The 27,187-nt window shown below is 45.7% G+C and overlaps 1 protein-coding gene across 2 annotated transcripts in view; it reads left to right on the top strand.

Annotated features, from left to right (window-relative positions):
• The window catches only part of PEAK1 (pseudopodium enriched atypical kinase 1), a gene marked incomplete at its 3' end in the record, with an annotated part of 291,481 nt that extends 279,490 nt beyond the window's left edge, over positions 1-11,991 (top strand). For both annotated transcript variants that reach the window (XM_082835965.1, XM_082835966.1), the window contains one exon: positions 10,831-11,991. In XM_082835965.1, coding sequence (XP_082692091.1) covers positions 10,831-11,991 — 1,161 coding nt within the window. The remainder of the gene's footprint in view (positions 1-10,830) is intronic.
• Between the last annotated feature and the right edge of the window lie 15,196 nt (positions 11,992-27,187).

A 27,187-nucleotide genomic window follows, 5' to 3' on the forward strand; every position in this document is an offset into this window, starting at 1 on the left:
CTTTTGTAAACTATGAAGTATATATAAAATATAATAAAACTGCATTATTGTTGTTAACAATAATGGAAAATTACTTCTCAACATTCTTTTGTCACTCTCTATTATTCTTCATTAATATTAGGCACTAGCCTGAGCATATTTTTAATAGGCTCTGCACTTAGATATTTTCTTTCTCATTCCTTCAAAGTCATAAACATCTTTCCTTAAAATTATGAGAGAAAGCTACTAATGTTCCAATCCCTCAGAATTTTAGCACTGCCAAAAATTGGAAACAAAGTGCCTGATATTAAGGAAACAATGTAATAAATTATGGTATATCATCCCAATGGAATGTTTGCAGCCATTAAAAATGGTCATCATGAAGACACTATAAAATCATGGAAAACATTTTTTGTAAAATGTCACATTAATACAGCAGAATACCAAATACTATGACCATAATATGCAAATAATTTCTAAATTTAGAGTGGTGAGGATTATAGGCAGTTTTTATTTTGTTTAAAAATGATGTCATAATGTCTTTTCATTGAAAAAGCTAAGGAATTGGAGATTTGGGATCATTTGATACTGAGCTTCAAATTTGTGCTTTAGCGGCTTATTAGCTGTGTTACCTTGGCCCAGTTACTTGCCTTTTCTAAGCCTAGTGTCTTTATCTGTAAAATGGAGAAAAAACTTCACTCTTCTTAAAGCCATTGTGAAAAATCACAAGAGTCAGTATGTACATAGAGATGTATATAGTGCTCAGAGCATCATTTGACACAAAGTAAGCATTCAGTAAATGGTAGCTATTTATTTTACCACTCTTCTTCTCATGTACCTAGAAAACACCTCTATTTTCTTAAAGAATCCAGCTCTGTGAATTTTCTTCTCTGATCTTCTTATTTATTTATTTATTTATTTATTTATTTATTTACACCAGGTCTTAGTTGTGGCAGGTGGGCTCCTTAGTTGCGGCTAGCAGGCTCCTTAATTGTGGCATGCAAACTCTTAGTTGTGGCATGCATGTGGGATCTAGCTCCCTAACCAGGGTTAGAACCCGGGCCCCCTGCATTGGGAGTGCAGCATCTTATCCACCGCACCACGTGTACATAATGGGCATTCAATAAATATTTCTTGACCTTTCAGCAAACATTTACTGTATAAAACATTGTGATATGTCTGTTATATCACATTTAACAGAATACAGAAATACATATGAATAAGACAAAAACCTTGCCCTCAAAGAGCATATATTCCAGTGGGAAAGACAAAGGCATAAATAACTTTTAAACAAGACGGATAATAAAGGTTCACAGTGGTGTGGAGATGTAAAGATAAATAAAGATTAATGAATGAAAGAAGTCATTGTTAACACTTACCTCAGGGCCAATAAAAAAGGGCCTCTAGTATCCCTTTCACACGATTCTTAGGGGTGAATACAGTGCATGGAGAGAACAGTGGAAAATTGAACCATGGAAAGATTTGGGACCAAATTTAGAGGCTTTGATTGATGAGCTTAAGAGGTTAGGCTTTATTTTGTGTTTTGTGGGAAACCATTAAGGATTCTTAAACAGAAAGATGACATAAGATTAATGATTTTGGAAGTAAACTGCAGTGGAAGAGTCCAGAAGAATCGGAAGCAGGGAAGCCAGTCATTATACTATTGCAATTATCCAGGTAAATAATAAAGAGATCCTGAAATAGGACCATGGAAAAGAAGAGACAGGCAGTGAAAGAGCTGAGGCAGGCCGTCGACCATGTCTGGTGCGTGGCTGGATGTAGGATGAGGGCACTGTGCTAAGATTTCACGGAGGAGCAACCCCAGGAGGATGGTGATGCCATTAACTGAAATATGAATCAGAAAAACCAGAAAGATGAGCTCTCTGTGGAGCATGCCCATGAGATAGCCAAGTAAAGAGAAAGCCTGTAACCAGACAAAAATGTGAGTTCGGTATTCAGAAGGGAGGTCAAGTTTACCTAGTCCTCTCATAAACTTGATTTAGTTCAAACTGTGGGAATGTATGAGATTGTAGTGGTAGAGTCTGCAAATTGGGAAAAGGCCCACACAGCTAAGTGACCTAAAGCAGGAAAATTCGGAGAGGATGTAGCAAAGAACAAGGGCCCACAGATCAGAGTCCAAGATTGCAGAAGGCTTGAGCAGAATGAGGAGAAGGCAGGAGTTGAATCTCTGGTAAACCTCAAAAAAAAATACTATCTTGGTACTAGTGGAAGTGGATATCCAATGCAGTGAGTTAGTGGGAATATGGAACGGGGAGGCTGAGGAGGAGGCAGTGAGCACAGTGTATTTTTAAGTGTTTTGGTGAAGGAAAGGCCAAATTGATTCCCAGACAATATTTAACGTTCAACTCCTGTTTCTGTGTTATTCGTGTCTCCTTTTATCCCCTCGTCACCATTTGGTGAGCCACCACGCGGTAGATTGGACCGTCTGTCTCTGTGGCTACACGCTGGCTGGCCTCCAGCCCTTAACTTCCCTGCTCTAAATAAAATCCACCTTGCTTTTGCCACCTTTCAAAGAATCTGGGTAGCCACTGACCAAACATGTAGTCTTCAAAATACACTCGTCAACTTTAGAAGGGCGGGCCTTCGTCATTCTACACAGGAAGAAACTGAGAGCAGAGAGGAACAATTATTTTTGCATATCGTCATTAGCTTTATGGCAGGCTGCCTCCTTATTCCTACGTGGAACTTGTCTTGTTATATCATACCTGAGTCAATAGATTGACCCTGCTGTGTCTCAGTGTTATCCCTGAATGGACAAATGACAGCCTTTTGCCTAGAAGCAGGGTGGACAGTTGGTAAAATTATGACTCAGTGTCAGTGGGATGTTCTTTTTTCACTGTTGTCATGAGATCATTTTATAACAAACACTGCTATGTGAGACCACATGAGAAATTGATGAAATTACCTCGAGGAAGGTGATGAAAATCTTTTATAAGCAAAAAGAATAAATTTCTGACTTATTTTTCCAGTAGTTCCAGCTCTGTGATACTAGGTATCTTCTCTTTTTAAAGTAGTCCTGGTCTTTGTTCTCAGGGATAGAGCACACCAAGCTCAGTGAAGAGGTACACTTTCCTATTACAGCACTGGAGCAGCTTCTTTTCTTCCAGCTATGCCAAGAATCTTGTTAAAAGCTTGTAATAAAGTAGAGGTGAACTGTGGAGACCAGCATCTTTTATTGCATTTTGACTCTGGAGTCTCCGATGATCTCATTTAGGTGGATGCTGAGAAAGCAAGACACTAAATGAAAAAGCATTAATAGGAATAACTATGGTTGGTAGGAATTTACAACTAGTTCAGACTATAGGATCAGGCAATTAATTACTGGCTTAGTGACAAGGAAAAAGCTATAGAGGAAACCACTTTCATTATCATAATTCAACACAAATATGCCCAGCGTTAGAACTTCACAGAAAGTGATTAATCAGCAGCCAGCTCTACAGACTCATAGCCATCCTAGGTCAGTGTTCACTTTATTTCAGAGCTGAATGCATACAGAAGTGCCTTAAAGTCTCAACTGGAAATTGATTTAGAAAGGAGAAGTTTGGAGTACTCATGTAAACCTAGAATCAAAATGAATTGTCTAGTAGGAAAAGAGAGCCATAGATTTAATTAATGAGGTGAGAGGACATAGATAGGAATTATAAATTGGGATTCAAATTAAGTGAATTCCTAATCTGGGCCCTCAGCAGGTTATTGAACTGTGCTGTGCCTCAGTTTCTCTAGTGTGATCATCCTGGGTGTCATTCTATCAGCCTAAATTACTGGCTCAGGAACAGGTGATTACAGGTGATTTTCTTTTGATCCATATGCTGAGTGGGAGCATAAAAAGATTTGATGCATACAAATCACAAATAAAATAGTAAAATCTTATACAGTTGCCTTCTTGAATTTCTCTTCTAGACTCCAAAATGTTTTCTGGGCATGTGAATATTTTTGCAGCAATTTAAGCTGTAAAAAACCTGGCCTACCTGACAGGTCTCATAGCAGATTCCTAAAGCATGGAGTTCTGAGTACTTGGGGCCCAGACAGCATTTATATATTAAACACTTAATCCATTTTGAATATATTTGTAACAGCATTGAGTGTGTATAGGTCTTAGCTGTGTAGCAGCAAGTAAAGCAGTACTCCTCCTGGGCAGATCAAGGAATTGAGGTCAATCGGTGATCAGCCTGTATTCTTAGAGTGAGGTTGTACCAAATAATGGATATCAATTTAGAATTTGCCAGTTTTCATTCTATACTCTTTCCTGTATGGAGTTATGTTTTTGGGTAATGTGACAAAATACCACAGATGGTATAGTGTGTGTGTGATCTTCAGTGTTTCTCATTTTTATCCCTCTACCATTCATTCCCTACCATATCCATCTCACTTAAAGTTGACTGAGAAACTGTAAAGTGCATAGTGCGAGCTGGAAATGAGAATCCCTGCTGATAAAGTGGAAGTCAGCTGAAGGCATACTAGGCCGACTGGGCCCATAATAGAAAAATAAAAGCTAATGTAGAATATTTTTGAAGAGTCCTGTATTTTGTAATTATGACTTTCTTTGGGGAAAAGAGAAAATTGAATGGAATGATGAACAGTGTCGTTTTGTGTGGTTTTGTGCAATACAAAACCCCTGAGCCTCCAAGGCAGCCTGGACTCAGCAGACAGCCCTCATTGTTCAGATTTTACTCATTTGTGTAGTCAGGTCATGAGTGTTTATTACCCAGATTTGTCGGCCATTGCCCCCTCCCCATCACCTTGCCAACTTCCATGTGTTTAATAAAAGCTATGCATATATTCTAGCTGTTCTGAGTAAATAAGCCTTATGGCTACATCAGATGTCACCTTTCTTAGTATTTGTGCAGACATACTGAGCATGCACTAGGTGCCTTGCTCTGTGCTGGAACCCAAAGATACAAATATCTGCTCTCAAGACAGACAAAAGAAAAATGTGATAGCTGTAATAACAGAGACATGTACATGAGATGCAGGTGAAACAGAAAGGAGGTTTAGGGTATATAGCACTTTCTCTCCTTGACACACATGATGCATGTGATGACTTTGAAAAAAGTAAGTGGGAATCCCTCAGGCATATGAGGGGAGAAGAGGAGCCTAAGTCAGAGAGAACACCTGGAGGGTAGGAGTAGGGCTCTGGCTGCATGTAGTTCAGTGTGGCAAAAGTGGAAGAGGGGTGAGAAATAAGACTAGAAACAGAGGCCAAGCCAGGACCTTATCCTGTGAAGATAATGAGGAACCATGAGGAAGTTTATCCAATTTTTTTTTTTTTTTTGAAAGTTGGCTCTGGTGACCACGTAGAAGGTGTATTTGAGGGGAATCACATGAGAGGCAGGGAGACCAGTTGGAAATCTTTTGTAGTAGACCAGCAAATGATAGTGGTAGCCATAGAGATGGAGAAAAGAGGATAATTTGAAAGTTATATGGGAACAAAATCAGTAGAAGTTGGTACTTAACTAGATGCAGGGAATGAAGATGGAGGAAAAATCCAGAGTGAACTTCATATCTCATCTAGTTGTTGGGACAGATAACAGAGCCATTCACCAATAGAGGGCGTACTGGAATAACAGGGAATTTGGTGGGGAAAAGTTCAGGTTTGGTTATGTTGAGTTTAAGGCATCCATCTATAGGATGGGACATACATGGAGAGAAATCAAGTAGGCCGTTGTATAGATAAGTCTGAAGTTCAGAGACAAGTTTGGATTGCAAATGTAGATGTGAAAGCCAGCAGTATATCAAGATGGCTGAAGCCATGAGCTTACTGAAGGGAGTATGTCAATGAGAAAAGAGGATAGAGAGCAGACCCCTCAAACACCAGCATTTCAGGAAGCCTTTGGGAGGAAGGTAGCGTAAGTAAGAACAGATAATACCACCCCCCATTCAACAACTGATTTATTCCATAGCCATCCTGTTTTACCAAATGTCCACCTTTTTCCCCCACCTCCCTACTTTGTTGCCTTAAACTGAATATCTATTCCACTCCCCAATACTGAAAGGGCAGCAAGATGTACACCCTCTTTACAGGTCCCAGGCATCGTAGGCATTCTGAAGGGGTCAGTAGCATTAGACACATAACGCTGTCTTCTCCTTCCCAGCTGCTTTTAATGAGGCTTTACAGTCAAAGCCCCCCACAGTCTACTTTTTTAAAGTTAGCTATCTAGGTTGAGATTATTATAACAAACATAAATGCTTTATAATGGCAAATTTACCTCAAAGATATGCAGAGTAGTTACCATGAGCAACACAGAAAATGAGCTCCTGCACTGAAATGAATGTTTGAAATTAAACTTCTCAGGTTGTGTGTGAGGATCCATCGTCAGCTCTGTTTCTCCACTAAGATCAGGCTTGTGTTAAGTGTTGTATATTTTGACCTGGGTCTAAGAAGGTCTCAGGAGAGATTAATTTGGCTCTGATTCTGGAAGCATTTTTTCCCCCATTTTCCAACAGATGATTTAACAGTGGTTGAGGAGTCCCCCACCCCACTAGTATTTAGGGGTTCTGGCCAGATTGCTTCAGGATGCTGTGTTCCACAGATAGGAAGCTTAAGGAGCTGTCAGATACTTGTTTGAATGCACAATTGATAGGAATCAATATTTCTCCTTCCCCTTCTCTGTTCTCACTCATCTTTATTAACTCAGACAAGCACTCAGTTTCCCCCAAACCTCTGTTTTTGTGACAACGTATTGTCCACATTGGTGGGCGTGGAGCCACCAGCTGGCTGACTGTCCCTTTTGATGTTCTTCTGGCTTCCTCTGGAGAGGTAGCTCCAGAAGGTGTGCCTTGTGAGTGGGCAGAGAGGCAAGAGTCACTGTGCCCAGGATGCGCATCCCTTCGTGCTTGTGCTCCTCACACGAAGCGTTCCCTTTTCATGAATTAGGCATTGCCACCTTCGTAGAACCGAGAACTTGTCCACAAAGAGGACCTATGGCATATTTTACAAGATTCAACCTTCACCAGCCTGGTTTTGTTCTCTTGCTGCAGTCTCCGTGCAAACGACTCCAGGATCTTGATGTTGCGGCTCCCTCTAGTGTCACAGTGGCTCAGGCTCTCCTAGGGCTTTTCTTCCCATTCAGAAAATGTACACAGTACAGTCTGTCAAAATTGGCAGCATTTTAAATAGGCTTTCCCATATACAGTCAAAACAAATATGAGATGATTTTTCTCCCATTACAAAAGGGAATCTTACATGAAGATATGGGACCATTCCAGCTCCACTTTTGTTCCTATTTCAAAATTTTGTGAAGCCTAGGAGTCCTATGGAAATCATTCTTCTTGAGGAGTGGATCTTTCAGTTCAAGCCAGCTACGCTTTGTAAGGAAGGAGTATGAATTCCTTTCAAGAAAAGTAAATAAAAATGGGAGGCCAAGAAGAAGTTACTTTGATCTCTGCTAGAGAAAATACTGGGTAAGGGAAGAAGGAAAAAAAATAACAACCAGCTGGAAGAACCCTGTCCATTTGTTCTAAAAAGAGTGGCTCGTTTTCTGAAATGACTTTTGGACTAGAAATTTATCATCTGAAGAAAAATGGCTACTGTGTGGTACGTAGAATAACATAATACTCCTACCTAAATTAACATCATCGCAGGCTTCATAATAAAGATTTATGAGATGCTCATCATATGAGAAATCCTATCATGGAGATCTCCATAGGTCTGTGTTTTGGTTGTAACTGTTCTCATGGTTATGAGCCAATCAGAAGCCCTGGTATTTTGTTTTCCTCTTTCACACTCCAGTCTTCTCCCTTTCTCCTTTGCCCTTACAACTAGAGTGACCCATTATTCTCCAGCCTGTCTACATATTATAAGATGAAGAGATAAGGAAGTGCTGCCTCCTCAGCTTGACTATTTAGGCAGACCACTTTCCTTCAGAGCATCCAAAATGACTGAACAATTTATCATTTCTTCTTTGTAAATCACTTTGAACTTTTATCTCAAGTTGATCTGTGAAGCTAAACATAAATTCTTGTTGTAGGATCCATGCTCTTGTCTACTGACAAAGCTCTAGGATATCTTATATAAATGTGTGTGTGTATGTGTGTGTGTGTTTGTATGTGTGTGTGTGTAGATAAAATTAGAATAGAAATAACAATCAGAGTATCATCTCTGCTTCTAATGCCAAACCACAAGGTGGCAAGTTTTTTTCAGTGCAACTTGGCATAGTGAAAACTACAGTTGGGCCAAACAGTTCTCTCTCTCTTAGCCTTAGGTTGGCCCGTCTTAGATCAGAACATGCTGTTGATCTTGACTTGTCAGGGCTGACCTGGCATGGAGGTGTGAAACTTTAACGGTCCCTCTAGCTGCCCTCTGTGAAACCTATGGTCAGAGAGCCTCCTTGCTGGGGCTAGTGGCTCTCAGACTCAAAACAAAGATGCATTTTTCTATCTTGCTCTCTTTGTTCGAAAAAATATGAGGATTCTATAATGCATCATTTTAGCATTTACAAGTTGTTAACTGTTTTGTTTTGTTTTTTTGCGGTACGCGGGCCTCTCACTGCTGTGGCCTCTCCCGCTGCGGAGCACAGGCTCCAGACACGCAGGCTCAGCGGCCATGGCTCACGGGCCCAGCCACTCCGCGGCATGTGGGATCCTCCCGGACCGGGGCACGAACCCACGTCCCCTGCATCGGCAGGCGGACCCCCAACCACTGCACCACCAGGGAAGCCCTGTTAACTGTTTTAGTCATTATGAATGTTACATTTGTACAGCTTTGTAGTTTACAGATATGCTCTACATGCTTGATCTCATCTGATTCTCATAATTGCCCTGTGAAGTAGATTTCAGTATTCTTTATATTGTCTCCTTTATTAGAAAGACTGGGACCCAGAGAAATTAAGAGAAATGCCCAAGGTTACACAGCTAGTAGCGAGGCTAAATGCTAGGCCTCTCAAGTCTTTGGTGAGTGTCCTTTCTATAGGATGACAGCGAGAGTTTAACTACACAGTCTAATTCAGCCAAATTCAGTGGTATTTGATTGACTTTTCAAAGGCTGAGGAGTTGGGACCTTTGAACTTTCATTCCAGTAGGCAGTGTGATATTGAGCAAATTATTAAAACTGGAAATGGGGTTAATGGTACCATGTCCTGGATCTAACTCCCATACAGCTAAGTGATGACTAGTATAGGATTTTTAAATACCTAGTGACCTATAAATATGAAATATTGCCAACAGTATAGTATAGAAAGATTTCATGTTGTGACTAACGAGCATATAGGATTATATATTATACTGCATGTGCTGAGACTTTGAGAGCTTTCCAAAGACAATACTTTCCCAAAGATATATGTTTGAACTTGAACTCAGTCTGGGGATATCTCTGTTTTAAGACCAGAAGTTTGCTTAAAGAAGAGATGCTTACTGTGCCCTCAAACTTATGAGGTAGGTGGTAGAAGACTTGAAGAAACTTGTTTTCAGACCTCTGTGTGTGTGTGCGCGCATGTGTGTGTGTGGCACTGAATCACTCATGTCAAGTCTCTAACTGTAATAAATATGTATAAATACAGTAAATGAGAGAGGGATGTTCCTCTCTCTTGAGACTCCTTTGCCTTTGGTCCTTTTTTTTTAATATCTATTTGAATGGAAATCAGAGCATGCTGCTTCTCCGAACTGAGAACCCATCAGCGTCCTCCTAAGATGTACATTTTTCTTTTTAAATAGAAATGACTAGAAAAGCTTTTTAAAATTTGCATTTCTGTGTTACTGCAATAAACGGGCAAATGTAAACACTACAGAGCACCTGTTGCTGGGAGGCTTTGGTGTTTGTGAGATGCGGCAGTGTGCTCCTGCTGGGGAGGAAGAGTGGCAAGTGTGTACCTGGTTCCCAGGGTCGTGGAGGATCTGTCTGGACTAGACTATTATGATCTATGAACTGCTGTTGGAGACTCAGCCTTCCGTTGTCAACTTCTCATATCATATCATGAGGAGAATCCATTTAGGGGTGATTTTATTTACTCTTTGCTTTTCTAACCCTTTAAGACCAGAAATACAATAGTTGTTTTAGTATGTAGAACTCTTGGCTACTGTTTTTGATCAAGCAACTCTTCCTTGATCCGTAACCACTTAAGGTCTTTTTGAGAGGCCTTATTGCTTGAATATTAGGCCTTCAGTAAGGCCTGTTAAGAGAAAGTGTAAAACTCAGACTCCTGCCATTGAAATGTTGGTCTTGCTCTGACTAGTTGAGACCAACGATTCTCTCACCCTTTCATCTCTACCCTGCCAGTGAACCATGAGTGCCTGAGTTGTGACCATCACCATGACATTCGTTAAAAAGGTAGGAAAACCCACAGTTTACCTGGCCAATTGTATGTCGCTCTCCTGACCGGTGATATAATAAGGTATTCTGGCCTACTTCATGAGCCATTTATTGAGCTGCTGTATAAGTCTAGGCTGTAAACCTCCACAGAAAGCGGGTGGAAAATGACTTTTTGTTGTTCAGTTTTCTAGATGAGGGGCAAGGTACAGTGGAAAGAGGAAGCTTTGGTGTTAGACCGACTTAGGTTTGCAAACTGGTGACCCTGGGGTTTTTTTGTTTTGCTTTGTTTTGGTTTTGGTTTGTTTCTTTAATTCTTAGGTCCTCCGCCTACTTTGAAGAGTTAGTGTAAGGACTAGAGATAATACACATGAAGTTAAGCATGTAGACACTGTTGCTGTCACTCAGCACAGGATTGCCAAGACCCTTTCTGAAGACTCAGCTCTAACGCTGTGTCTTCACTGCAACACTGTTGCCTTTGCCACTCCAGACTCCCACCAGTCACCTTCCAGGTAACACTGCTTTACACATCATAAGCCTTATTATGAAAGTGTGCATTTTAAATTGTGTTCTTTGCTTTCTTCTTACAGATCTGTAAGAGCAAAGCTAAAGAATCGCAGCAGTATTATCACAGCTTGGCTGTCCGGCAGAGTCTGGCTGTCCATTTTAACATCCAGCAGGACTGTGGTCACTTCCTTGCTGAAGTTCCTAAACGTCTGCTTCCCTGGGAGGACCCTGATGCCCCGGAAGAGGAAGAGGATGAAATGGAAGCGACGGAAGAGGTGAAAGGAGGAACTGATGGAAAAAGCCCAGAGCCCAGCTCTGAAGCAGAGTCATCCCACAAAGAAAGCCAGGCAGTCGTTAGCAGGAAGCAGAGAAGCCACGTCGTGGTCATCACCAGAGAGGTTCCCTGCCTCACCGTGGCCGACTTCGTGCGAGACTCTCTAGCGCAGCATGGGAAAAGCCCTGACGTGTATGAGAGGCAAGTGTGTCTGCTGCTCTTACAGCTGTGCTCTGGCCTGGAGCACCTCAAACCCTACCACGTCACTCACTGCGATCTGCGTCTGGAGAACCTGCTGCTTGTCCACTACCAGCCCGGGGGACCCGCCCAGGGCCTTGGGCCTGCGGAGCCCAGCCCCACCTCTTCTTGTCCCACAAGGCTCATAGTAAGCAATTTCTCTCAAGCCAAGCAGAAGAGCCATCTGGTAGACCCTGAGATCCTCCGGGACCAGTCCCGCCTCGCCCCAGAGATCATCACAGCCACCCAGTATAAAAAGTGTGATGAGTTCCAGACAGGCATCCTCATCTACGAGATGCTGCACCTGCCCAACCCCTTCGATGAGAACCCAGAGCTGAAGGAGAAGGAATACACTCGAGCAGACCTGCCTCGCATCCCACTCCGCTCCCCCTATTCCCGGGGCCTGCAGCAGCTGGCCAGCTGCCTCCTGAACCCCAACCCTTCTGAGCGACTCCTCATTTCAGGCGCCAAAGGCATCCTCCAGTGTCTGCTCTGGGGCCCCCGGGAAGGCCTCTTCCAGACTTTCACTGCCTCCCCCAGCCCAGTGCAGAGGAATGCCCTGCTCCAAAACTGGCTAGACATCAAGCGAACACTGCTCATGATCAAGTTTGCTGAGAAGTCCCTGGACAGGGAAGGTGGCGTCAGCCTGGAGGACTGGCTTTGTGCTCAGTATTTGGCTTTTGCTACTCCAGACTCCCTCAGCTGCGTCGTGAAAATCCTGCAGCCCCGTTAACGTGTCCCAGTTGCTGCTCTTACTTCATTGTCGCCTTCTTCAAGTGGCTCACATACTTCCCCTTCCTAGTACTCACACAGAATTCAAGGAGAGGGGAGAGACGAGCCTTCCATCCCCATCCATGAACAGATGAGTCCACTCTGAAAGGTTGTCCTCAGCTCTAAATCCAGTGAGACGCTGAGTCCCTCTTAATTTCACAGAAAGTCAGCCGCACAAACACGCAGCTGCCTTCCATGGGAATGCCTTCCGCCCTAACTGTCCCCCAGATGCCGGGGAAGTGAAGACATGTCCTTGAAGGGACAGCTCCTCTGGTTTGAACTCAGTGAGCTGGGTCCAGTTCCTCCATAATTCTGAATAGCCCCTGTCTTTTTAACACCGTGTATTTATTCTCACTAGCAATAGACGGATTTAACCAGTCCTTACCACCATCCACTAAGCTCTCACAACAGACTTTCTTCCTTTAAAGGATCAATAACTGACTCTCTTACCAGGCGGAACTGCCATCCTTAGCATCAGCCCAGTTTTGGTTCCGGGGACTGTATCCTTTGTTCCAGGAGGAGTAGAAGGACAAGGAGAGATCCCATCCTCTGGGTCATGAACCCATTTTCATTTCTATTATCGATAAGTGTGTGCACTGCATGGAGGGCGGCCCTAACCGTCTCCCCTCTGCTGCCACTGCCTGATTCTCCTTCACCTCTACTCTCTCCCCACTTGCCAATGAAGTTTGGGTTTATCGGCCACTTGTGGCCCATTACAGAGCTGACCCAAGGTGGTGTCACCAGTGCCTCAGCAGGGTGGAGTGCAGTTCAGATCTTATAAATAGCTGGCAGGACACAAGGAGATGATTTTCCTGCATGTGCAATTCTCTAGGGGACATCAGGGGGACAGAGTTTAAAGTACTGTTCTTTGATTACTGTCAGAGCTGTCAACGTTGGCAGCCAGGGCTGCCGGTGCCCAGATCACAGTTTTCCCTCGAGCAGTAATTGGCCAGCTTCCTTCTGTCAGTAGCCAGCGTTAACTAGTCTACCAAATGCTGTAGACAACAGCCCTGCACGAAACGGCTGTCAGTGGAGCTGTAACGTCTCCTTAGAGGGCATGGCGTGGCTGGCTGTTAGGACGGCCAGAAGGCAGGGGAAGGGGAGAAGGCCGCTGATGAGACTGCTGACCTCCTCCCCAGAATGCCGGCCTTTTCTAGAGAGACTGCCTCCCAGTGCACAGGCACATTGCTCCTTGTGACCCTCTGAAATGGCTCTGGAGGACAGCTCCCAGGGAACTTGGATTGCTGAGGTGGGTGGCTGAGAGCTGTTCACCGCACGTGGGGTCTGTGCTCCTCCTCTATGGATATATGTGCAATTTTGGTATGTATTTTTTTTTTAGCTGTATATACAATGTTTATGTTGCAACTTCACCTGAAGCAATATCTCCAGAAACCCTCCCCTTCTTCCCTTGGCACATATTTGAGCTGAGTGACGAGCGTTCCTTCCACCGGGGTGTGCGTGTGTGTGTGTGTGTGTGTGTGTGTGTGTGTGTGTGTGTGTTTTATTCAAAACTGTGAGTATCTGTTCTGTTTACTTCAACCTTGAAATCCCAAGAGTCACTCAAGACAGTGTGAGAGTGTGTACACGTATGTACCCGTGTGTGTGCACATGCACGCTGGAAGTAGAGGCCAGGCCTCTGGGGGAGCAACCTGTGGCAGGGTTGATAGACGCGTTCTCTGCACTGGTTGGTGAGACAGCCCTGGGCCCCTCATCTACCGGTGCAGAATTTGTTAAAGCCAAGCCTGATTGTGCAGTATTACTTAGATAGCACGTTAGTGGCCTTTTGGTAATTTCTAAACTTTTAACATTATTAACAACCTTTCATGTGATTCACCTATATCAAAGAGGATCAAGAAAGGAGAAGAATGTATTTTATTGTGCTCTTTTTTGTTTCTTTTTCTTTTTTTTTTTAGAGAATGGGACATGTGAGGCTCCCTATGGAACATGTGCCTGTCCTCCTGGCCAGCAGTACAGGACTTCCAGGGAAGAGAGCTGGTTGGCCCACAAAGAGTCTTGTCTCCTCTGGCCAGAGTACAAGGCTCTGCCCCTAGGAATGGCCACAAGGTGGGCATGCCGCTGCAGGCCAGCAGTCCACTCTCTCTCTCGGTGTCCTGTGACATGACCACACCTTGCCTAGCAGGCTGGTGTTCGGTTCACCTTAGCATAGCCCATGTGCACATAACTCCCTGCCCAATTATACACTGAAGTGGCAGTGCACAGACCACTGACCCTGTCAGCCAGCACGTTCCCTTAGCAGCCCCCCTCCGTGGTTTGCATATTGAGACACTTTCTCAATGTCACTCTCGTGGTGCCTTGCCCATGTAAATTTGAATGTTGACTATTTAATGAGGTTTCATATTTAATGAAGAATGTTTCCTGGCCCCTCTATTTGTTCTCTAGGTATCCTCCCTCCCCCACCACACACACTTTTTTTTCTCTGTTTCTGTTTTGCCTTGGACCCAGTCTTCTTCATTTAACTCTATAGTATTATAATCATGGACACCCTCCACTACCGTTATCTCATAGCACTGGCAAACCGAGCACCTCTTCACATCAGATGTGTTTAGTACTGTTTTCATATTCAGATTTGTTAAGGGCAAAAGAGTAATGCCAACTAGTCAGAGAAGGGACTCAGGCTTCCCTGAGACAGGTGGCTAGATTAACAGCTCTCTGAGTGAGGGCCAAGGAATGTAAGGTGGGGAGGGAAGAAGGTGTTACAGGTTAGAGCAGAATAGGCAAAATAACCCTATTTCTAGGCAAGAAGTATTTACATCAGGTGGTCCTCCAAATATTTTTCCAAATATGATGAAATTCAGTCAATCTCATATTATCACAAATATTTTACATTTCCATTTTAATTGTAGTAGGAACTTCGAATAGATTCATCAACTGGAAAGAAATCCTGCCCTCAGACACAGACAGACATACATACATATTTTTATATATATATATATATATATATATATATGAGTTTTGGATTGTGACTAGTATAGCACTTTGTTTTCTCAAGTAATGTCAAGTTATTGTCTTCAATACTGATTGGATTTTTTCTCTTCTATTGAAATTTATACTATAGATTCTTCCATTTATATTGAGAATTTGAACAATTAAGCCGCTATTGGAACTTTTCCTTAAGCCACATGAGCAAGAATAATCTCTCGTACACATTTGGGTACTAGAGAAACAGGACAATGGCTGGAGTAGCCAAGACCAAGACTGAATGTACAGCAGAGTGCCTTGTTAGCATGATAACCTCGTCTGGGAAGGAAGGGAATTAGATGTTCCACAGGAAGGACGGGGCTGTGAGAGGGCTGTTTTGCTAGCCTGAGGAGAGCCCCTTTGGTGTACTAGTGTGATGCCCAGAAGCTAATTCATCAAGAATAACAGCAGGATGGGGAAAAGAGCAGTTGCAACATGTGGAATCAACAACAAAAGAATCGGGAAGGACGTCCACCAACCCCTAGGCTAAGTCTGAATTGGAAGCCAGGAATATGGCAGTGGGTTTCAAGTTTTGCCCTCGGAAGATAAACCGGCTGAGATATATGGGGGGGGGGGGCACAAGCACCCACACTCCCTAGCCTACTGATGTTGAGGGGCTAAAAGTAAAACCTATTTGTTAGGATTTCAAGACTCTGAGTAACCTTTCATTGTCAGTGGGGGATAGTTGTGCTTCCAAACTCAGAATAAGTTTGTGAACTTAGAAAACTCTCAGCCAAGAGATCTGAACCTCTAGAAATATTAATGATATTTCTGGGAGTTAAACTACCTAAAATTGTATTTTAAAGTTTCCAGCATTGTAAAATTTCCATGAAAGATCTTTGGGGCCTACTAAACGGTAGGGCGTAGAAGGATTGCACTCGGCTTCCCAAATTTGAATTAAGAATACTTTGGTGCTGGGAAGTAACCTGACTTGGTTTTGCTGATAACCTGCAACTAGGATTTTTCCCTAGATGTTACCAGCAGTGATCTGAAAAAAATACAGGCTAGTTCCACAAATTGGGATGGACTTCTTATTCTGCACTATATTCCAAATGATTCTAGATGTATAAATGAAGTATGAGCATACTTTGGGGTGGGGGGGAGGAACTTGACTCCCTGGGTTAACTCTGACATGTTTTTTATTCCCCTCACTAGTTGATAAGGATTAAAGATTCTGGTTCAGCCTAATGAGTAAACAGGATGGCTGCCCACGAAACCGGGTTATTAGTTTTACCTCATTGAAGCTCATGTTCTCAAAGGCCCTAAGTGCTGTGCTGAGACGAATCCAAGTGCTGCTCTTGCTGAAGTGCGCACTGCAGCCCAGCTGTCCACGCTGATGGCAGCGCTGAAAGTGGGGATTCCGTTGGACCAAAAATGATGCCATAAGGGAAGCCACAAGAGGTGCAGTGCAAGATCCTAGGTAGAGATTATGCCAAAGAAATCAAGCCTTTTTGTCCTGATGCTTCTTAGGTGATGAGGTTGAGTTATGACAGATGCCATGGGAGGAGAATTCACATACATTCCACATCCAGGTATTCAGCTGATAAAATAATGCATCCTCAAATAAGCACCTATTTTTTTAAAACAAGTCCATTTTGTGTATTAGGAAAAAAAAGATGATGATGATGATGATGATGAAGAAAACCTTGCGCAGATTATAAAGTTCCCCAGTATTTAAGGAGAAGGAACTGTTTCCTCTCTCGTTGACATGGTTGTGACTACTGCCCAAACTTCAGTTTGGGAACATCATATCCACGTAATACTGAGAGCTGAGGAATTTTTTAAAAGAGATATGGTAGTTTCCATAGGTTTGTTTAAAGAACTCGTGGGAAATTTCTTAACAAATTTTAATATTTTTTTATAAACCTTCCTACTGAGGTGTTTATCACTCACCATCACCACCATTTAATATTTATAAGTGCCCAGAATGTACAAGGTGCTATATAGCTGTTAAACACCCCCCTCTCTGCAGCTGTTTGAAATTAGAGGAGGTTTTTGCGTCAGCCACTGCTAGAAGCTTTCCCCACCTGGGCTGGCGGCCGGGGCTTGCATCCGGACATCCCATCGCATGTTTCCCACTCCAGAGAGCCTCCGCGTTTATTCCAGCTTCTCACCTTTACCCATCCATTTGCCTCCATGTTTGTTGTTGTTTTTTTTTTAATCCAGAAAGTTTCAGGGAATCCAAAGAGGTCGGACATTTTCTAACCTAGCAGAAGTACAGAGTCATATATTTTGCTACAAATATTATATTATGGAAAATCCACTTTGCCCGTGTAGTGTGTGGGAAGTATGTGTGTGTCCGCACTCATGATAACTTGAATGTTGAACCAGTCCTATGGCTTCAGGGTAGCGTTTTTGAAAGATAAACCACACTGCTTCAGGAAACTTGCTCCAAATACTACTTGGTTATCCCTTCCCTTAGCAGATGTGTGAACACACTGGGATGGGATTTTTCTGTTGATGATATGCCGGGCATTTTGGCGTGAGATGAGGGCAGAAGCCAGATGTTGTCCTTCTCAGTGATTTGAATCATGGCAGCCCTCATTCCACTCTCTCTTTCATTCCCCATGGCTCTGCCCATGCTCTCTTTTTGAAAATCTTGTTTCTTTTGCTCTTTCCTGGAGCTTCACCTCTACTTAACATGTTTTGGAGTTGTATAAACCTACCAATGAAAGGTCCCCTCTGTCACCAGGTGGCGCCGCCCTTTGGTTTGCTGTGGTACTTTGCTGTGTTCTCTGTGGCATCATGTTACTGTGTAAATAAATTCATTTTCATATACACTAAAAACCAGACGAGCGCTTGTCCTTTCAGCAGCTCTCCCACGCTGACGTGCTGCGGGGGAGGGGGAGTTTGGTTGCAGACATGGTTACATCTTAAATCCCAGGATGCATGCCCTCTTGAATGCTCCTCCCTGCTGACCTGGACTATATTTCGATTCGTTCCCTCCCTAAACTGAGAAAACTAGGCATGGAAGGGAACGAGAAGGCCTTCAGCTTTCCCCCAGAGCTCAGAGGGCTGCGGGTTTGCTGTGTGAGATCGCCCCCTGGTGACCAGTCACCATATAGACTTCCTGGGTTTGTGCTATTACACGTTTGAGAGGTTTGGTTAGCAGGCTGAGGCTGAGCCTCTGAGTGGCCATCTCAGAGCTCTGCAGACAGTATGCGCAAGGCAGGGCCTTGTACAATGTCATCTGCTACAGAATCCACATCGTTTGCCTGTTCCTAAAGGTACACGGTCACACACAGTGTCCTCACAGAGGCAGACAAGCCAATGTGCAGACACTTCAGGAGCCGAGAGAGGAGGCCACCACCGGGCTCAGGCAGGACGAGTCGGCAGTGGGCGGTGGCAGTGACAGCTGGCACGTTATCGGAGTAGAATGAGTGAAAGTGCAAACATGAGCTCTAAACCCCGGACAGTGGGCACTGTCTCCAGCCCAGTGTTTCTGCTTCTCTCCACTCTGGAATTTTCAGACATGGTATTTAAGGGATATTCCAGAAAACTGATTGCCATACTCAAGTTTTATGTTGCTGAGGAGGCAACACCCATATTGATGTGGGCCTCAAAGCTCTCTCTGTTGCCTGGGCCTAGGAGGAAGGGTCAGCAACAAAACTGAGAGACGACCCCCAGGGACACGGGCTCTGCTTGCTGGAGAGGAGCCGGGGAGCTAGCCTTCCTCGTTGTGAGCACAGCACACTGGCTTCTGGAGGAAGAGAACCAAAGACAAAGACAGACAGCTGGAGCTGTTCCAGGGATGGAGCACACTAGGCTTGGGTTGCTGTCTAATGCTCTGCTGGTGAGTGGCCAACCGGGGCCCCTGAAAAGATACAAGCTTGGATGGTGGGACCAGTTCAGGGCTGCCCAAGCCTGACTCCAAGTGAGGTGGAGCACGGTCATCAATGGGATCACTTTGTCCTTTGGTATAGCTGGAGACAGATCCTATTTCCCCTCCATCACCTTGCACAGCATGGGATCCATTCCTAGGAATTCCGTTAGTGGGCCCTCAGGAAGACCACTCTTCCCTTTTGATTCTGGGTTGTCCAGAGGTGATGGGCCACTGACATTTGAGTAGGGCCTTTGGCTTCCTACATGCCTGAGAACTGGCTTCTTTCAACGCAGGCCACAAAGAATCTTGAGTTCTTTCCTACCTGGAATTAACTGGTGCGAGAAGCTCTCTGGCTGCCTGGCACTGAGTGTACACCCTCTGCTCCGGGAGCTCTTGCTGCTTTCCAAGGCCTAGCAAATTATACTTCCTTTTAAGTGAGCCTGTGCTCTACAAGGGAAAGAACTTCATTAGTGCCTCAGGAGCCAAGAACTGCGGTTGGCGGATCACAGGTTGCCAGTAAGAGCAGGCCGAGGTAATTAACAGATGAAACTTAAAAATTGGATTGCATACGGGGGTGGGGGTGGGGGTGGTGAGTAGAGAGTTGGCTGCCAAGGTCCGGTTCTCTCAAACTTGCAGACCTCTGAGTGGAAACAGGTTGCCTGGGTAGAACCCCCGATCTCCTGGAGATAACATAACTCTCTGCACACACATATCCCAACCAACTATTCCCTTACCCTCTGGAAGGTACATGGAAGCAACCAAAAGGCTGAGCCTTACTGGTCACCAGTCCCAGTTTGAGAATCCAAGCAGGGCTACTGGGTGCTGGGGAATGTGCTCGGTGAGGGGGACCCGGGGGCCCCAGGAGTAGAGGGGCTCCGAATCTCTGTCGGGGGACAGAGCTGTCAGCTCTCTGAGTCCATCACCTCCACCACCCATCACTCAGCAGCCTACACCTGGGCTGGAGTCTTGGAACCAGGGGTCGGAGGTCAGGCAGAGTGAAAACCTGCAAGGCCGTGGCTCCTTATTGGCTCTTCCTCTCCCCACAAGCGCCTTTCCTCCTTGCGCCTCCCTCCACCACACACCCAGGGCACAGCCGAAAACACCCTAACCCTGCCGCCACGGCCATCCCAGGCCAGGCCACTCAGGCCCCTCCCCGATGCTGAGGACAGAGCCCCACTGTGGGTGTCAGGCTCTGCAGGCCTCTTTCCCTCAGGCTCTGAGTGGCTCAGCGTCCCCCACTGACTTACCTCTGCCTCCTGACCCTGGGCCTCCTGCAGGTCAGGGCAGCCAGCCTTTCCCCCACGCTCTGTGGCCTGGGCGCTGGTCAGAGAGGCCCTGGGCTGCCGCCGGTGGGAGCGTCAACACTACCAAAGGTGAGAGTGTGCTTCATCCCCACAGCCTTCCAAGGAGATGGCTCCATTCTGCCCATTTTCACTCAACTAATCAGACTCGGTATGAACCCAGATCTGTGTGCCTTCTTGTCAGTGCTGTTTCCTAGGAGCACAAAGGAGAGCAAGGGAGAGCTTCTTACGGTTGAACTAGCTTCATTTTATCTTCACAACAACCCTATGAGGTAGGTTCTAGAATTATCCCCATTTTACCCATGAGAAGACAAGCCAGAGAGGTTTTGTTTGCCCCAAATCCCTAGTGAGGGAACTAGCATTTGTCCTCAAGACGGTCCGGCTCCTCCTCCCAGCTTCCCAGAGCTCATGGCCTTCCTCCCTCACCCCCTGCTGTTGCCCCAGAATAATCAGTGGCTCCCTGGTGCCCAGAGAAGACAACCCAATTGCAGAGCCCGAGTCCCGCCACCCGGTCATGCTTACTGCTGACCAGACCCCCAGGCCCTGCTTCGGCTGGCCTCCTTGCTGCTCGTCAAACACACCTGGAGATTTCCCTGCCCACAGGGTTCTTGTCCTTTTTCCTCCTCATTCTTCAGGGCCCCATTCAGCCAAGAAGCTGTTGGGGTGACTCCAGCTGGAAGTGTTCCCTCAGCTGTCTGCAATCGCCAGCTTGCTCCTCAGACTCAGCTCTCGGCCTGGTGTGTGTCCTGCCTCCTGCCTCTGCTCTCTCCTCCCATCTGTCTCCTCAAGAGTCTGAGCGAGACTCGCAGGAGGGGCAGGGGCAGAACTGCGGCCCACGGGTCCTGGGCCGGGCTTCCCCACTGCCCATCCTCACTCCAGCCCTCTGACCCCCATTCTACACATGAGGAGATTGAAACTCAGAGTGAGTAAGAAACTTGTCCAAATAAAGACGCAGACGTAGAGAATGGACTTGAGGACACAGGGAGGGGGAAGGGGAAGCTGGGACGAAGTGAGAGAGTGGCATGGACATATATACACTATCAAGTGTAAAATAGATAGCTAGTGGGAATCAGCTACCTAGCACAGGGAGATCAGCTCGGTGCTCTGTGACCACCTAGAGGGGTGGGATAGGGAGGGTGGGAGGGAGACGCAAGCGGGAGGAGATATAGGGATGTATGTATATGTATGGCTGATTCACTTTGTTATACAGCAGAAACTAACACACCACTGTAAAGCAATTATACTCCAATAAAGATGTTAAAAAAAAAAAAAAGAAAAACTTGTCCAAGGCTGCACAGCTGGTAAGTAGTAGGGCTGAGATTCAAGCCCAGCCTGGCTCGCTCAGAAGCCAGTTCTCTTCCCCACCACATCACAAGTCTGCTAGCCTGTTTCTATGCCAATGTATAACTGGGTCCTAGGGTCATTCACTCCAACCGTGACAGACTGGGGCAGCCTAGGAAGGCTTCCTGAAGCAAGCAGAGTGGGGATGGAGAAGGGGGCAAATCCAGAAAGGGCCTGCCAGGCTGAGCAGTCAGATCCTGGCTCCTTCTGTAAGGAGCTGGCCAGAAACGGGGTGTCTGCTGAGGAGAGGGAGGTACTGGCCGCCTGTGGAAACTTCCCACTCAAGATGCCCCAGAGCAGACTTGCCCCCCCACCCCAACTCTGCAGGTGGAGAGGGGCAAAGTTTGCCAAGCAAGTAAACCCCAGTTTCACCCACCAAGCAGGTGCCTACCATGGGGGCCTCCTAGGACTGCTTCTGGGACCAAAAAAGGCAACTGAGTGACCATCAGCCACCATAGAGGTAACTGGCCACTTTGGCAACTTTCTTTTCCTGTGTGTAGGGGTGGGGGTGGGAAGCAAAGGGGTGGACGGGAATCTACCTTCCATTCCTCCACCCTCTCCATTCCCCCCATGCTGTGGTGATCTAGATGGTAAAGTGCTCAACCCCTTGCCCCATTTTTGTGCAAAACATACACATACACCTGTACGATGTGTACAATATTCTTCAAATTGCTTTCCTCACATAACTCACTTAAGGGCTGACCCAATAGACATCACGATCATGGCACTTTTCAAAAGACAGCTTCTCTCACTAAAAATGACAGTCTTATATAACATATGTAAATTTATTATTCTTCTTATCATTTCTGCTTCTCTGGGCATCTAGTCACATTCTTGTAGGGATGGGTAAACAAAGAAATACGAGAAACTAGAAAACTCTCCCAAGAATTATAATGGAAGATGCGCAGATAGAGAGATGAGCCCCCAGGTTGGGTAGAAAGACCATGTATCTCCTCAAATATTTCAATGAAATTTGAATCTTAAACCTCAGTGGGTTGTTGTTGCTGTTTTGACCTTTACAGAATGGTTCTCAGAGGCACTTGGAAGAATGAATAGGTGAAAGAAACCCAGGAATTATTGAAATTGAGAGGCTATTTAAGTATATGAAAAAGCTATGATCAATAAAACAGTGTGATACAGATATAAGAAAAAAAGGTCAGTGTAATGGAATAGGTAACTTAAAAACAAAGCTTATTATCTACAAAAATGCAATATAGGATCAGTAAGATATTACCATATGGAAGGGAAAGAAAGTCTTATCCAATAAGATGTGCTGGTACAATCAGTTAGCTATTTGGAAAATAATCTGCACTCTGTAAACTCAAATAAATCCAAGCAGATCAAACAAGGAGCTACATGGCACAAAGGAAAGAAAAAAGAAAAGAAACCCTAAGAACTAGGAAGAAAGCTAAGTCAATACCTGTTTTATCTGCTGTTGATAAAGGATTTTCTAACTTATAAAGCAACAGAAGGCACCTGAAAGGAAAAGATCAATAGGTTTGAGTACATAAAGATGATAAACCTTCGTCCACTGAAAACATTAGAAACAAAATTGAAAAGTAAATAACCAGCCAGGAAAACCATTTCAACAAATACAATGGACATAGGGTTAAAATCCTGTTATAAAAAGCTTATACACATCATTAAGAACATAAAATGCCAATAGAGAGATGAGAACAGACAAGTCATAGAAGAATCCAAACGCTTAAACTTTCTAGAAATAAGAGAAATGAAAAGCTAAGAGGGCATACCTAAAAACCATTTTAATAGCTTTTTCTGATTATAAAAGTGATGTCTGTTTACAGTAGAAAATCGAAAATAAAGTTGACCCACCAGAAGCTGGTCACCATCCAGAAGTGACCATCACTAACATTTGCTATATATCCCGCAAGTGTTGTTTCCTCCGCCTTTTTCTTTTTTAGTTAGGATCCTGTTGTTGGCCTCCCATTTTCTGCCTATCAAGTTAACAGCGCTCTTTTTAAAGCTTATACTCAATGCTGGTGACTGTATAAAGTTCAGACAATGTAGGTGCAATTGAATTGGATGAGAAGGGGCTTAATTCATACTGTCCTTTTTCTGAGGCCACAGCTGAGCAGGGGTGTTGGGCAAGGTGTGACGCCAGGAGACAGGGTGGATGTAGAGATTTCAGTCTCCAAGATCAGAGCACCAGAGTCTCCAGGGGGCTTTTCCAAAGGACAGACTCTGGGGCCTCACCCAAGTCCAATGACAGAGGCCTCCCTCCGCCCCCACCCCCACCCCCGCCGAGTCCCACAGTTATTCTGAGCTTGCTGGGGGCCTCTCTGCCCTGAGTCTGGCTGCCCAGGTTTGGATCCAGGGTTCACCTCTAACTAACCGTGGTCCTCAGGCACACTTTGAGCCTTGGTTTCAATGGAGAGTTCTAACTTGCAGGGTTGTTGTGAGGATTAAAGGACGTAGTCCAACAAATGTGTTTAGCCCTCTGCCTGGCAATAGTACGTGCTCAGATATTGTTAGCTCCAAAGGATGAGCTCCAAGTATTTGCTTTCTGTTTTTATAACTAAGGACCCACCAAGGGATTTTTGCTGAACAAAGGCACTATGAATTCAAATCTCTGCCTCATGAGAGTCAGAAAACTGCTTGCAGCTTTCAAATGGCAGTTTCTCCAGCTTTGCAAATATCTCCTGGCTAAGTTTCAGAAAGCCCTGCTAACAGTCCTTTCTCTAAACACCTCCTACCTGCCCAAGGTGACACAGGCAGAAAGGGGCTCAGGCTCCTGAATCCAAGCCTGCCCCATAATTCCTTACCTTACCCAAGCTTGATCCTATAAGGGGAAGGGGGTACCAGGCACAGCGATGAGCTGGCAGGAGGGAAGGGGGCTGAAGCAGGAAGTGGGGGTGAGGGTGAAGGCAGCTGTGGGCAGCTCCTCTGGCTCTGGGCCTGCCTCTTCACTAGAGGGTTGCTGTCCAGAAGCATCCCCTCTCTCTTGACGAAGGGCTTGGCCAAGCCCTCCCCGGCCCCGCCTGCCCTGTCCTCCCCTTTCCACAGAGCCACATCAGGGCTGTCATTTCAGCTCCCTCATGAATGACACTGGTCCCTGGCATAATAAATGCTCCAGTCAAATGTACTTTATTTTGGGGAAAGTCATTAAACCGCTTTTGTGGAGACATTTTAATTGAATTAGATTATTTTCTGATTGTAATAAATGTTAATTAATTGAGTGGGCCTGGTGTCCTTGCATCTAGCTGGCTTCTCTTGGTTTAATTAGGAGGATAGTGCAGACTTACTTCCTTTTGTCATAAGTCAGAGGTTTAAATTTATCTTTTGTGCTAATAAAGTGATCAGGCGGGTGCAAGGAGCAGATTATTTCTTATGTCTGAAATTCAACAGCCTGCTTCATTCACAAGCCCCTGCTTGGCATCAGCAGGGCATGACCCAGTTCTCTTGTCTCGGCTTAATGAGGTTTATCCATTGCTTGGGGGAAAAGAAAGAAATATTAAGTTCTGCAAACATCCTTGTGTTTCCCAAGAATGCTAGTCACCAGATTCCAGGGGGATGAAGTTGCTGGTTCCCGTGGGCACAGCTGACCAGAGAAGTAGGTGGTCTGCGAGGCATGGAGACCCCCCCAAACTTTTTGTCCACCCCTAGAGTAGGCAGGCAGACCTGGGAAGTTCCAGAAACTCAGAACAACCCAGAGACCCTGGCAGCTTCCTCATTATAGAGATGCTGAAACTGCAGCCCAGAGAGGGAAAGGGCATGACCAAGGCCACACAGTGTGGCCCTGATCTAGTGACATCTATAGCTCATGGAGTCTTTGACTAATAACAAATTCAGTTTGGGTCAGCTAAAACCGACACGAGCCAGACCCTGGATTAGGGGTGAGGGTGGAGATAGGTCCAAAGGAGAATGCACAATGGTAACGATTATGTAAACTGGGTGACAACAGAGGGGTCCACACAACATAAAAGGCAGCATAAAAGACCAGGCATATTGCCTCAGACTTGTTGGGGAGGAAGGGTGGTCTGGAAGCCTTCAAGATGAGGCGTGTCAGCACTAGATTTTGAAGGATAAAAGGGAGTTCAGCAGGTGGACAAAATGGGGAGAAGGGCATTCCAGACAGAGGAATGTCTGCAAGTGCAAAGCCAAGTTTATTCTGGCATGTTCCGGCAAACACGTGAGAGTCACAGGAGGCTCTCAGAAGCTCAGATTTGCACTGGAGGAAAATCCCTCTAGCTGCTGCAGTAGAGGAGGGTCCAGAGGGGGAATCTATGAGCAGGGAGAACCTACCTGTAAGGTGAGGGAAGCTGGGAGCCCCTCAGCTCAGCTCATTGCCATAGAGATGGAAGAGCAGCGCTGGGTCCTGAAATATTTAGGAAGTAGAGTCAACGTTTCCTGGCTTGGTCAGGTGTCCCAAGGAAACCCTGGGAGGGAGCAGGTGAGGAGGAAGGGAGGGGTGACACCTTCCCTTTTGGACAAGCTCCTTGGCAACTTGGAGCCAAGTTGTTGAATCGTTGTTGTTCTTCCTCTGAATGGTTCTGCGAGGTGCTAAGACTTGCAATAGCAGCAATAGCTCACCTCTAGCAGCTTTCTTCAGCCAGATACCATTACATGTGCTTTGCCTGCATGATGCATTCCATCTTCGGTATAACCCTGTGAGGTGGATCCTGTTCTTACCCTATTTCACCAGTGAGAAAGCCTGGGCATGGAGAGGGGCGATGACTTGCCCAAGGTCACTAAGCTTCGCAAGTGGGAGAGCAAGCAGCAGCTCCCCAGGCTGAGCCAGACCTACCCCAAATAAGTGTGCTCCACGTTCAAATGGGGCCTTATTGACTCTTTACCCCACATTATCCCTAAAAGATGACAAGTGTCTAGGTTTTCCTTTGAGGAATCGAAAGACCTTCCCAGCGCCAAACGTCATCTGCAGAAGCACCAGGGCCGACCTGGGCATCTTGTTTCCTCCCCCATCCATGCCCAGGCCCTTCTTGCTGGTGGGAGGAGTTGAGCCAGGCTGCACTTCCCTCTTGAAGGCCCCACAGTATAGCAAGAAGGGCCTGGGTTCAAACACGCTTCGCCCTGTGTGACCCTGGACAAGTCCCTGTCCTCTCCAAGCCTCAGTGACTCACCACGCCGGCATCAGCCCCCGCCCCCAGGGCTGCCATGGGGTCCCCAGGGTCCTGGCACATGGTAGTCGATGACTGCTGTGATTATGGCTGCCCCAGCCTTGCTCTTGGCCCCCTTCAGGCTGAGGGGGTCTGAGGACCATCTTCCGAAAGGTGTCCTCACAGAGGCAGCCTCTAACCCCGGAAATTGGACCCCAGGCCTGCCACCTAGGAATCAAGCTTTCTGTTAGTGGACCCTCTCTCTAGTAGGTCCCCACCCTTCAGCAAACCCTTTGGTCGGTGCTTTGCCAGGACACCCAGCAGTACACCCCTTCCCCATGTACTCACCACGCTGTCTCTGCCTGTCAGGATTCCATTCAACCTTCAAGGTCTCTATCTGCCTACATCCTCCCCAACCCCATGGGGCCTCTCCCCACCTGCTCTCTGCCCCATTCTGGCCCATCTGCCACTGGGTACTTGTCCGATGCTGGCAAGCTCCCAGGGCGGACCCACGCCTCTAAATCGCCCCCAGGGCCTGTCAGAGCTGTTCCTGTGGAGTGCCAGCTCAGGGTTGTGGATGGATGGAGACGGGATAGAATTTGCCAGGGTGAAATTCTCCTGTCCACCCTCCCCATCACA

The sequence above is a fragment of the Leucopleurus acutus genome (genome assembly GCF_964270905.1).
Source record: "Leucopleurus acutus genome assembly, chromosome: 1".
In the NCBI taxonomy this organism is placed as follows: domain Eukaryota; kingdom Metazoa; phylum Chordata; class Mammalia; order Artiodactyla; family Delphinidae; genus Leucopleurus; species Leucopleurus acutus.